Below are 13,537 nucleotides of genomic sequence, written 5' to 3'. Positions count from 1 at the left end.
GCAGGCATTCATTTAAACTCACATGCAGAACTTCACCCAAAACCCAATGCTTTGATGAGGGAGAAGGGGGAGCTGCCTTTGGTGTATGGCTGGGAAGAGGGCACCAGATGAAATGGGTAGATTAAAGTTCATTTCAGGCTCCCATGTCCACTTATAGAAAGCCACATTGCTATTTGGTCAGCACACCCTCCCACAATGAGCCACATCCAGGACCTTGGAGAGTTGGCCACGTTGCACTCCTTGTGATCCAAGTGTTCTGATCAACCGCGCCCTTTTTACAGAGGGAGAAAGGAGACAGGGCTGGAGAATGTCAACCATTAACTACTGCCACTACAAGCTCCTCTCTGTTCCTTGCTAAAATCTTCTCTATTCTAATAGTTAAAACTCTGGGAGGTACAGGGCCAAGCTACAGAGGACAGTGAGGCAGATCACCACCTGCCTGTATTTCTAACAGGGATCAAATCTCATCTGTAGGGATGGGGAGCCTTCAGCAGATAAAGAACAGCCAAAGAAATCTAGAAGTCAACTGGAGACTGGAAGACAGGAATTCCATAGGACATGCTCCATTTCCACAATGCTTCTAGATTTTCGGATACTGCCTTCCCTAAAGGACAAAAGGTACAGAACAGAGTTATCAGGGAGGCATCAAACAAACACATGCTCGGCAAAAACAGCACTGCAGGCTCACCAGCACAAAAGCAATGGCCATTCACATGTTGCAGACCAATTACACAGGAAAACCCACCCCACCCTTTACCCCAGGCAGATTCTTTCCCCCAATTCAGAATAAAAGGAAAGGACCCATCAGAAGTGAAAGAGAGAGCATCTCCCTGAATTTCATTCACAGCTCATCATCCAGTTTGTCCACTTCAAAAGCCACCACCTAATCACTGCTAGACTGGCATTCCCAGCAGGCTGCAGATATCACCTAAAAGCTCTGCCTCAGGTCGTTTCTGTTATGGAAGCCCTAAACCTCTGAACTCACATAGTAGCTGCATCAGAATAGGGACAGACCTAAAGATCAATAAGGTGCTACATCATTTGCCCCCAGAGGCAGAGCTTAATATGAGGCTGAAGTTTTCTTTCCTCGAAAACCACATCACCACCTTCTATCACCCTGCTAAAAAAGAAAAAAACAGGCAAAATCACTGCAAAAAAATCATTTAACACCCCCACATCTTTACTCCCACCAGCTGCTTGTTTCTCTTTGTCAAAACAGCAAGAACCAGGAACAAGGTCTCCCTCAATAGAAAAAAACCCCAACACTGGTGGTAAAGTAATATAAAGTCAAACCCATAAATGTTCTTTCTTTGTCCGTGTGCAGCACAGTTATACACTTCTCTGCATGCTGCCCATGTCCCTTGCCCATCAAGTGACAACATTGAGATGAACTAATAAGAGACAGATATGCCTAAAACAGTAGGCACAGCAGTCCAGCACGCACTATGGCAGCTGAAGAAGAGAGCTGGTACCCAGCCATCAGACTCCAGCTTATAAATTTCAAAAAGCCATGAGAATTTATGGCTCGTTATTTAAACATCCCCACCACTGTGTTAGTTCTGTCATGCCACAGCACCATGTGCATCCTCATCGCCAAAAGACAGAAGAGCAAGTGTGCTAAAGGAAGGAGCAAGATCTGCTGTTCCAACAAGCACGTACAACCAAATGCTATTACCTCAGGAAAGCGTTTTTTCCCACTGCGGTCATGTCACCAGAGAGAATGAGAGGACAATCTCTCTCCAGTGTAGATGTTAGAAGTCTGTTTAGACCTCTCAGGTTGGTCTGAACCAGGAACTGGAAGCAGCTGATTAATCAATACACCCAAATGGAAGCATGGCCTTATGCAAACGGCTCTCCCCTACCCACCCCTTGTGTGTGGGGCTTCATGCAGACATCCAGCTCTTCCACAAGTAACACTGCTGACATAGCAGGCACACTACTACTGATGGCTGTATTTCAGAAGCATGTCAGACAAATTCCTCCCAATATTCAAACAAATCTGAAGGACATTTCTGTAACACTTCTGCATATTTACCCCAGAACTTAAGCCTGAACACGACTCCCCATATAGATTTTTCCTAGTCTTTCAAGCACTGAGAAGTGAGTAATATTTTAATAACACTACTACAATAATGCCAAAGCATCCAACATGCAAACTCCATTCTATACTTACCCTTACATGAACTTGAAGGAAAAAGGAAAAAGGAATAGAAAAACACCTGTGTATCTTCTTGTTAGAACGCAAAAAAGTAAAATGCTAAGAAAATCAGCAGTGGGTAAACAAGTGAATGTGATCACCTCCTCCACAAATGTTCTAGAAGCTCTCCAGCATGTATTCAAGTGTGCTTAATCTAACCTTTCTTTGTACTTCAGATATCACAGCCAACACATGGCCAGAAACAAGTGAGGTGATTCTAATACCCTACTAGGGATTGTTTGGTTTTTTAAAGGATTTTTAACACCTGGTCTGATTGATTCAATGATTTACTGTTCAGGGCTAACTTTGAACCTAAAGACTACCATCACTCAGCAAACAACGTCTATTATACTCTTTGCCAACACTCCCTAACACACACTCTTTAACTGCAGTCAGGAAAACTGGATGCCTCTATTTCTTCCCACTGCCCAACATCATCAGTAAACAAAATAGCTACTTTCATTCACTGTGATTCTGCATCTCAGGACCCTTGACTATGGGAATTAATAGGTCTTTCCTATGGAGTATGCTCCATAAGAGGAAAGTCTGAGCTTACAAAGAAAAGACTATGTACTGAACTGAAGTCTCACTGTCACGTCAGTTCAACTGCCAGAGCAGTGTGGAGCACCAAAAGTGTAGCCAAAGTTTGCTTTCCACAACCGTTATACTAAACTGCTTCTTTTAGGATGATGAGGATTCCACACAGGCATATAGTACAGGCTGACAGCTTCACTGTTTAGATTTCTTATGCACACTGTTGAGTAATTCCACCTGAATAATTTTTAAAAAGTCTGACAGCAAAACTCTGAGTTACTTATTTGCTAATGCCAAGTTAGATGCCTTCCACTCTAAAGATTCATTTAAAAACACATAAAACCCAGCCCGCTAGAATGGGTGATAAGAGCAAAAAGGAAAGCTTAGATGCACTCAGAGAAAGATAAATATGTTTTCTCTTTTCAAAATGTAAAGCGGTCTCCTTAATTCCCTAGTGGTGTTCTGCAATCTTCAGTCCTTCAGATACCATCCCCAAGCATTCACCTCTTTTTCCCTCAGCAGTATTTAAATAAATACAGAAACACGGGAAGAAGCCTGCATTAGAAGCTACCAGAACTGCAAACCATTCAAATCTGAATGGCAGCCACTCACAGGCTGAATGGTCCAGGGTGATGCACAGAGTCACGTGTAGGGGAGTACCTAGGTGTCAAAGCAAGGGGAACAGGTCCAGTGTATCAGCTAATGCCAGGTTCTGCTTCCCTCTTCTTCATGTCAGGGCTGCAGAGCCACATTCATTCTACTTATGCCTCATTGCATCAGTATTGGCCTATCCGCTTCGTTCAACTGGTATGATTGCGTTTCAGTGCAAGGGTCAAGAAGCTATTTTCCTGATCCTTTCAAAGCTGTGTAAAAATGTATCTCCTCTGAGCTCTAGCTGGCTACAAGAAAAGACAGTCATAGCTTGAGCAAGTGTGGGTCACGGGCCACCCTGACCCACGCTGATGCAAGAGTGCTTGGGGAACTGACCTCACACTAGCCTGATGGAACTTTTCTTTTTTTCAAAGCAACTGCTTTGAAAAAGCAGAGGAACTCTGTATCTACTTTTAAGAGGTATCAAAGTGCTAAAGTCCTTTTCCTCCAGGGCTCAGTGACAATACTGTTTTCAGCAGACAGATAATCTCCTTTGCCCCATCCAGTTGTCAGCGGGAAGAGGATATTGCAGTGTCAAGTCCAAAGGCAACTGCAGATCCGAGGTTTGAAGGACACTGCCTAAAGCATGTTTCTCAGCACTGTGCATTTCCCTCCAGCCCATCCATGATTTTACTAAATCACAACCCTGGACTGGAGATTCACAAACATGGGAAGAGGAGAGCACTGGAGAAGACCCTGAGTCAAACATCTCTCAAATCCAGAATAATATCCAACCCCCATGCTGCCCCAAACTTTGTAGACTTAGGTCCCGCTTGCCTCTGTTGTCAGCATCAGCCCACAGCGGCGTTTTTCCAGGTACCAGCTGCATTTCCCAGCGGGAATTTCCGGTAAGTGCCTCTTATCGCTGCTGCTGCCCTCCTGGCCCCGTGCATCTCTTCCCCCTCCCTGGTTCTCCCCCTTAGCACTCCCAGTCCCCGACAGGTGGGTGACAGCCAGCCCCACATGCCTGGCCAGCCGAGAAGCAGATGCCCATTACCTGGTTCCCAAAGACCGCGATGGAGCAGGCGGTGGAGACTTCGTGGGAGCCAAACCAGACAGAGGCGATGCGCGAGGGCATGCCCAGGATGAAGACCTGGGCCAGGGCACAGATGACCTGCCCCAGGACGGTGACGGGGAAGAGATGCGGCTTCATGCTGCCCAGCTTCACCCAGGCGCCCACAGCATTCAGGGCCGAGCCAGCCAGGGCGACGAGGCGCAGCCCCCTCTTGTCCAGCAGCCAAGCGACAGGGAAGAGCAGGGGGATGTAGACGAGCATGTAGCTCATGGAGAGCCAGTCGATGGCGAAGGCGCTCACGTCGTAGAAGCGCACGAAGACGTTGTTGATGCTGCCGTACTGGATCCACTGGAAGGCGTTGCACAGGGAGTAGCTGCTGAAGAGCAGCAGCACGGCCCAGCGACGCCGGGACAGCTGCACCTCGGCGGGGGCAGCAGCAGCAGCCCCTCCTCCCGCAGCCGACTGACTCCGTGCCCCGGCGGGCTCCTGCAGCACCATGCCGGCACTGCAGGCCGTCCTCGGCTCGGCTCGGCTCGGCTCGGCTCAGGTCCCCGCCGGTACTACCTGACCCGGCCGCCCCCGCCGGGCTCACTGGCGGCCGCCGCACTGGGAGGCGCCGGCGCCCCCGCCCGGCCCGGCCCGGCCCTCCCCGCCCACCGCCCCGCCCCGCCCCGCCCTGCCGCGGGGACGGGAAGGGCCCGGGCCGCTCGGGAGGGCACGGGCAGATCTGCCGTCACTGCCCAGCCCCGCCGAGCGGCCGCCCTGGCGTTCCAAGGGCCTGTGGCACGAGAGGCTGCAGCCGGCAGTGATGAACGGGCTGAGCAGAACTGTGTCCTGGGGGAGACTGTGAGTGGGCTGTGCCCGACCCTGCCAGAGATGCCAGGGTGGAGTCCTGGAGGAGGAACCGGTTTGGGTTTCGTTTGGGTTGGCCTCTGGTTGTTTTTTTCGTGACGTGGCACACTAGAGAGTGAAAACATCCAGTGAAGTGAAAATTAAAACATCCCAACCCAACTGAAGCAAAAGAGCCAAAAGTGATGTTTGTTTCCATCCTCACGGGGAACTCGCAGTTAATGAGTCAGCCCTTGTTTTCCCATTACTTTAGCAACAAGCCACTGGCAGATGCCTGCCTGGAGATCATTTATGATCTACAGTTCATTTAATTAACATCATGTTACCTGAATTGCATAAACATTCCTCAGTGCAAGGGCACAAGATTATTAGTGTTGTTCAGCTCTCTTACAGCATTTAACACAGAGATCAAAACTAATTTGAAAAAATGGCAGCAGTGTCTTTAGGGTGTTGTATTCCTGACAGAAAGACTTGGGTCAGAGAATGAAAAGGTGAAGTTTCTCTCGCTTGTATTTACTTGGTAGCTACATTATAATGTCGCCCTTTTACATACTTGGTGGAACTTGTGGCATGCTCTTCACAGTGGTACAACATAGTCATTATGTAGCCCTTTTACATAATAAATAAGAAAGACACATTCAGAAGCCAAAGTCAGAAAAGAGGTTTTCAGTCCAATTTATTATTAAGTTAGGCAACCAAAGTTACTCTAAGTTTTCCACAGAGACAACAGAAAGAACAGAGTAATTTGTTCTAATAAATTTGTAATTTTATGTTATCAGGAATGCAATGAGTGATATTGGTGCAGAGAGGGCAGAAGTGAAAAAAGAGAGCTGGAAAAAGACTATCATAGTCCAACAGCTGCTTAGTCTGAGAACTGTGAGGTTGTAACAGTAAAATAATGCATAAAATTAACTTTTAGGTTCATCAGATTTGAAAAGGCCTTTACAAAATTCTCAACAATATTATACAGAAATTGAAGAGATAATCATTATCATTGATTAAAGAGCAGTTGAAAAGCAGAGATAAGAAAAGAAATACACAGGCAATTTTTAGGATGGCAAACTGGGTTTGCTCAGAAGACTAACATTTATTAATAATTCCTTAAGCAGAGCAAAGAACAAAATTTGCTGATTTTGCAGACGTTATTGAATTACTAAAGCCTAACTTAAATATGTCACCTACATGTTGCATTTAGTTCTGTAGCTGTAGCTATCTGTAGCTGGAAGTGTTATCACAGTCCATGGCATCTTTAATTTGTAAACTCAGATAAACACAGGATAATGGAGTTAGGTACTGTATGGCATCTGCTCTAATCAAAGGTCTCTGGGCAGCAAAGAGGAAGATATCCAATGCAGTTTTCAGACTTAAGTCACAGAAAAAGAACAAGCAGAAGGAGTATAAAGAAAAAATATTAGGAGTTGAGGAGACACTGACACACATTAGGAAAACACTGACAACAGTTAAATTTCTTTACACGTGACTAAAGAAACAACACACACATAGACAAATCTTTAGCTATATGGGAGACAATTAAGAAACACAAGTTTGATCCTTTACCTCCCACCAGCCCTACTCCAGACTGGGGTCAGAAACAGTCTATCATCTTGTGTTTTGTTTTAGCCCCACCTTGAGCTCCTAAATTTCTCTTAAAAATCCTTTTATTCATTACCAACATAGTCTGTAGCAAGTCAGAGCCTGCCAAGTAAGGAGTCATTTGCTCCAATGTCTTAATCCTATCAGAAAAGTAAAATGGTAAATCAAGAATGACTAAAACACAGACCCTGCTGAAAATAACACCTGAAACTAGATGCATGAAAGTGCCCAGCCTGTCAATTGATTTTGAGCCAGACAGGGAAGCAACCCTGGCTCCCCAAAGCCTATTCAGACAAGTATTTTTCATACCTATAGGCCTACACTTCCCAGAACTCCTGTCCTCTGATTTCAAGGCTGATTTGTTTTGTTTCTGGTTCTGTGAACTGTTCAATCACCCCTTTACAAAATTTGCCAATTTCCGGACTAAAACAAAATCCCTGTGCTTTGCAGTTCTTCCTCTCTCCATTGCCACATCTGTTTCTACTCACATGAGCCTCTTTTCCTTCTTGAAGCAACAGAGCAGCTGCTTTTGGATTTCCCTCATCAGAGCATCTTTATATAAAAATTTCGTAGCTATGAAAAATTATTTATATTTCAGGACGACCCCTTGAATTGGATTTTAAAGCTAGAGAGAAATCTCCTTTACATGGAGATAAACATAAGTGCTAAAAAGCTTATAGAATCCTGTAGCCAAAAGTATCTGTGAAGGTTGGAAGGCATTAAACCAGAGGCAGAAGAAAGACCCACATTAAATGTAATGGTACAGGCCATCAGATAGAACCTAACCTCTCTGTAATCTTCTTCCCTACTGATGTCAAGAAATCCAACATCTGACTCTCTTGGAATATATGCTGCCTTTATGACCAATGAGTACATGAAATTCCTTTACGTTCTGTAAGGACTGAAGAACTTGCCTTCCAACAAGCTCGTTATTCTCAAAGCCCACCCAATAAGTATAAATGCTGGGGATGATGATGGCAATGATAATCCAGCTTCCTGATTTCTGCATGGCAACGGGGCTCAATGACAAGCAAGACAATATGAATGGGTGTGGAAATTGGCTTGGAAGTTGTGCAGAAAGCATCATAGAAAATTATTGTGAAAAGAATAATTCCTTGATGTCTTTTCTACCCCATACTGGATCAGAGGTCCAAGGAGTAGGTGGACAAAAAATGAAAGTTGCTAGGGAAAAGCAGGTATTTGAGGATCTACTGAATCTTCCACTTATGCAGTTCTTTAGGCTCCATTTAAATGTGAAGTATCTAAGCTCAAAGGATCACAGGATGTCCCTTGCTTTCAAACTTGCAGCCTTGTGATTTCTGTCTCTAAATTTCATCATTGCACTTACAAAGCCTAACTAGTGCAGCTCTTGGGCAGCTCTATTGCATTTTGACTGATAGCGTTTAGGTCTAGAGGAGCTGTCAGCAGATATCCCATACAACCTTTCACAACAGACATCACAGGGTTAGTGGAGGGAGAAGGTTTCATATTGGGTTCAACACCCAAACTGCTTTAGTGGAATTCTTCAGAGGTTAGGTAGTTGTACCATAAGACCAAATGGCAAGACTCGAATAGCTGGCAGAGCCACTTACTTCTGGGTCACACTTGGATGCAGTCCTCAGCTGGAGACACACGGTGCAGTCCGTGGCAGGGCTGCGGCGCTGAACAAAGCCAGCAGTGTTCCCCTACGGAGCAGGGAAGGCTGCGAGCCCTCTGCTGGCACCTATAGCTTTCTGCATCCCAAGTGCCACCAGAAAGCAGGACCCAGTATACAGCTTATAAATGCCGTGGGTTAGTTTATTACTGTAGATTAGATACACCCTAAACCCTTAAGAATCTTTCCTGTTACATTTCTAGTGTAAAGATCTGGGTACATAGGCAGTGATTAACAACTCCACTCATTACAATGCAGCATGCAACCTCTTCAGCACTCAAAATTTTGTAAAAATTACCTTCCTCTACACAAAACACAATGGCTTGGTTGCACACTCTAAAATCTCATCTAGAGAAGACTGCAGACCTCAGAACCATCAAAGTTGTGCAGGGGCTAACTTTGAGCACCAAACCTATCCTGTTCAAAGTTTAAGGCCTTTCAAAAGTATAACTCAAGGAAGGGAAATAATGTTTTGCTCCCCTTCAGCATATTTCATGTGTAGCTCTTGCTCTCTAAGAGCTTTACTGGGGACGCATCACCTATGTCTATTTTACAGGGGCACAAGGAGTTACGGTAATTTGCCTGGGTGGTTTGCCTGTGGTCCTGCCAGGGGCGTGACTGTTTTTCCAGTTTGATACCTTCCAGCCTGGGCTGCAAGGGCTTTCCCAACAGCAGCCTGAAATACCACCTCTTTGCAAATCCAATCTCCCTGTTCAAAGCCTGGCTTTAACACAGCAATGGCCTTAATTTAACTCTGTCTAGTTCAGGTGTGATGTTTGTGTGACTAAATCATGCAGGTCTGAACTGCAAAGAGTACATGGGAAGGCATGACTGAAGTGCTAATTCACTGCTGCCTTTTTGCAGCAAGAAAAAGGTGTAAAAAGGAGTGTGCAGTATGGAAGAGCACTTGCATGCATGGTACCTCAGAAGTGCCAGTTTTTGGTTAGTGCACACCTCTCCAGACTCAGGGCAGTTACGCTACCTCTGCATGGCTTTCTGCAAACAGATATCAACTTGCTCTGCCCCATCTCTGGTCTGGCCGGATGAGAACCGGCTCTAATCCAAAAACTGTGTAACTGTGGTTAGTCTGCTGTGCTTCTTGAGCATCTCAGCCCAGCTCTCAACTCTTGCTTTTGAAAAGCTACGGAGATATAGGCAGCTGTGTGGAAAGCTGTGCATAAGCTCTGTCGTTGGAGCAAACCCACCTCACTCCTCTGCTGTGTACCAGGCACACACATGAGACATGAAAATCAGAATAAAAGAAGTGAAAAAGATCTAGTTAGACTCAAAACTTAGCCACAGTCTAGATTTTCATCCCCAGTCCAGATCAGGGTCACAGATTAACCCCAAATACCAAAGCTCTAAGTTTATAAGCCCTTCTTACTCAGCATTCTCCAGCCTCCATTTCAGTGAGTCATATTAGTTCATGCCAATGACATAAAAAAAGGTTTTCATCTTCTATTTCTTGCAGTTGACATCAATTGATAATAAAAGAGTGCTGGAAATGTGCATGGTCTCACTGCTGAACTCAGGCATGTGCCTCTTCTTTCTCCCACTCACACTGCAGCAAAAGAGACAAACTTGGGAAAAGTCCTGAGGATCATGACACCAAACCATCGCTGTTGTAAGGGCAGAAAAGTTGATTGCATCTTAGGAAAAGAGCACAGAGCTGGTTGGTGCAGAAGTTGGGAGGAATGTGTGCTCTCTCTGCATGGATGTCTCTGAAGCAGTAGGACTTTGAGGAGCTGCTGTCTGCAACCTCAGCTGCAAGAAAAATTACAGTCTCATGTAATTTTGTAACTCTGCCCTGGCAAGCAATGAATATACATTCCCTACCATTTAATTGGGTAGATTTTTTGATTAACCTAAAAAAACTTTATCTATACCCATGTTGCTCAAATCCCCTCCGGATCGCTAATCAATAAGGTGGCAAAACCACGGCAGAACCCAGACAAAGTGAGCACAGTGATGTTTGCTAGGAAAAGTCTCACCATTTCATGCCATGCTTTGCTTTTTCTCTTCTTGACAGCTTGTGATTTTTAAAAATGCTTTGTCTCTTAGCAGTGATTCCCGATCTTCTTTGATCTAGCATCCAGGCAGCAATTCTTGTATGACAAGTGCTGCTTTGGACACTATGATCATTGTAAGAAGCAGAGAGAGGGTCTCTTTTGTGGGTTGCTGCTTTGGTCCAGTATGCAGCAGATTATCCTCTTGCTGATGCAGGCTGGCAGCTCTAACAGAAGTGAATTCTGAGATGGGATTTGTAAAACAAGTACATAAATACTTTGGAGCCACAGCAAAATGGGCAACAGAGCTGCTTATTCTGTCCTTTGCCAAACGGAAGATGTGCCTCTACTTTTCTTCTGACTCCATGCAAACAGTGCTTGGGTATTACCCTTTTTGTACCCCTCAAGAAGAAAAATTCACATATGAATCAATTTAGAGAAAGGGCATCACAGTGATGACACCTGAGTTCATAAAACAGCCCCATACAGTGGGATGAATGCACCTTCCCCTGGACTGGCTAGCTCTGTGTCTCCCCACCTTGGCACCTGCCACACGGAGAGCCTGCAGCTGAGCTGAGGAGTATGAAGCAGAAAGGGAATACCAGACATAAAAGATTGCCCTGGGCTTCGCAGCGGGAGAGATACATTAAGATTATGTCAGCACTGAATGTCCTGTCTTTATTTATCTTACCATAAAAGCATGCCTGAAATGCTGATACAGGTGGCTTGTAAAGTGCTGAGCCTGTGATTTTAGGGGGACGGAAAGAGAGAAAGTTACAACACCCCCTGTGCTTTGTGACTTGCTATCCTTCTGCACAGTTGCCAGGATTCCTCGATCCATGGGAGGTATTGAATTTCAGTAAAGGCCGTGAAGGAAAATGTAATTCTCTTGTTCCCCAGTTGCCTTCTCCATCCTCTGCTTGTATCAACAGATGTTTGCCACACATCTCTGTTTTCTCTGCAAAGAAGACACCAGTCAGCAAGTGAATGTGGAGGCAATGGTCACTAAGGCTGGAAAAGCACCCCCGGCAGCTGCCTCATAGTGCCACATTACACCTGCTCTCAGTTCCGGCCGGCTTTGCCCAGTATGCAGCAGAGCCCCAGGGACATGGCTGTTGGGCACAAATACAGCCCAAGTGCTTCTACAAAAGCCTTTCTGGATATCAAAACACTGAAATCTACCATTCTTATCTCAGGTCCTGGTGAAGGTGATTATAGTTAATCAGGGCTGCAGTCAGATCTGTTTATTTTAGCAAGTAGCTCCCTCCACCTGTGATGCTTTTCAGGCTCAGCCCCCACATCCAGCCCAGCGATGCCTGCAAACACCTCTGCAAGCCCCTCGGGAGCTGGGGAAGGTGGGGAACACCAAGCCAAGCTCCTCATACCCTCATGCAACAATGGAAACATGCTGGGACCACAAAGCAGAACAGGTCCCTGGACCAAGAACAAGATCCTTGGCTAAGGGAGACTATAGACTCGCTCTTCCACTTGGACATGGACATCCCCCTTCAGGCAGCCTTACCCAACACTTGCCATCACACACATTAGCCTTGAGCCGCTCAGTCCTCCCTCTAGTCTGGCAATAGCCAGGCTAACAACCTTCAAACCGGCTCTGCCAAGAAGAGTGCAGGTGCAGGCTGGGAGCGCTCAGCTTTCGCCCAGCAGAGGCCAGCACGCAAGCAGTGTTTCGGCAGGCTGTGCTCGCAGAAGAGCTGTCTCTCTCCCCAGCTGGCCTTCCCCGGCTGGGAAAGAGTCTCTCAGCCTCCTGTGACTCCTCATCTATGTACTGCTTGGAGAGAGGTTTTCAGTGAGGGACAGGTAGCGCCATAGACAGGCGCAGACGTCCTGCTGGGTAGGGACAGGCTACCACAGGACCAGCCATCACCCGGTTTATCCAGTTGTGTTCCCAGAAGCATCCCCTTCCCTTGGAATAGCCAGCACGACAGTGGTCCTGCAGGCTGGGCATGGCCAGGTACCACAGCACTTGAGAAATGCCAGACGCCGTGGAAATGAATGTCGAAAGGAATTGCACTGCTGGTAGGAGCAATCGAAAGCAATCGGGGATAATTGCCCTGGCCACCTCCCTGCCCTTTGCTCCTCTTTTAGGCTCATTTACAGTTCATTTGAGGACAGCGAGGGCCACACCGAAGAACAGGCACTTGGCTACTTCGAAATCTAAAAGAAGTTGCTTGAAGAGTGGAGAGTAGAGGCCCGGAGCCCAGGAAAAAGAAGCAAGAGACAGCGCCGGTACAGAAGTGAAAGAATCTCCTCACACAGCCTAAATAAGCAGCTTGTGCAGCTCTGCAAATAGCCTCAGGAAAAGATCTTTTTCTCAGCCACTGGTTGAAAGGGCTAATGGCTCTGAAAGGATCTGTTGTCCGATGCTGCTTGGGTGATAAGGACATTCCCCCAGGAGAATCATTCTTCATAACAAAGAGAGACTGCCTCCGAGACACCTCACAATCACTATAAGCAAACAGAAGTCAAAACAGGCTTGAACTGTGCAGATCATCTTCTGTGATCAGGTTTTTGAGGGCAAGACTGGGGCAAAGACAAGTCAGATTGGAAGATATGTCTCCTAGCACCAGCGGAACACCCAGTGTTTGGCCAAAACGGCTGAGCCTAGTGCTGCTGCTAGGAGGCCTTCCAGCTCACAGCCAGCCATGCAGAGGAGAGACAGCTTAACTGAATGTGCCAAGAACATTGTTTAAGTTTTGGAGAGGATGTTGTTGCAAACCTGTCTTCCAGTCTCACCACTTACCGCTTATTTTCGTTCTGAGTCGCAGTAATAGGTCTGAGACGTTACCAGTGAGTAGTCTAGCAATTCTGTGGGCATTATGTGAACCCCACCCAGTATGAAGGATCTCAGACCTCGACAGCTCTGCAGCAAAAATATTGGCTTCATGTCTGCGTGGGCATAGTTGACATATACATCAGTGTAGGACCTTCTCCACCTGCAGTTAAAACCAAGCTTAGCATTTTATAGGCATGAGAAAACACAAAGGGCACAGCAAGGATGGAGATCTCTTGTTCTAGGT

The 13,537-nt window shown here is 46.2% G+C and overlaps 1 protein-coding gene across 8 annotated transcripts in view; it reads right to left on the bottom strand.

The window, feature by feature from the left end:
* FLVCR2 (FLVCR heme transporter 2) overlaps window positions 1–5,030 on the bottom strand; it is a 37,906-nt gene extending 32,876 nt beyond the window's left edge. For all 8 annotated transcript variants that reach the window (XR_005566593.1, XR_005566594.1, XM_027720044.2 and 5 more), the window contains exon 1: window positions 4,380–5,030. Coding sequence is in view for 6 of the 8 variants with exons in the window: in XM_027720044.2 (XP_027575845.1) it covers window positions 4,380–4,895 (516 nt within the window). In the remaining 2 variants the exon portion in view is untranslated. The remainder of the gene's footprint in view (window positions 1–4,379) is intronic.
* Window positions 5,031–13,537: the final 8,507 nt, after the last annotated feature.

Source organism: Pipra filicauda, unplaced genomic scaffold (genome assembly GCF_003945595.2).
Source record: "Pipra filicauda isolate LSUMZ 115617 unplaced genomic scaffold, ASM394559v2 scaffold75_size2874737_pilon, whole genome shotgun sequence".
Classification (NCBI taxonomy): domain Eukaryota; kingdom Metazoa; phylum Chordata; class Aves; order Passeriformes; family Pipridae; genus Pipra; species Pipra filicauda.
This window is presented reverse-complemented; position numbering and strand designations above follow the sequence as displayed.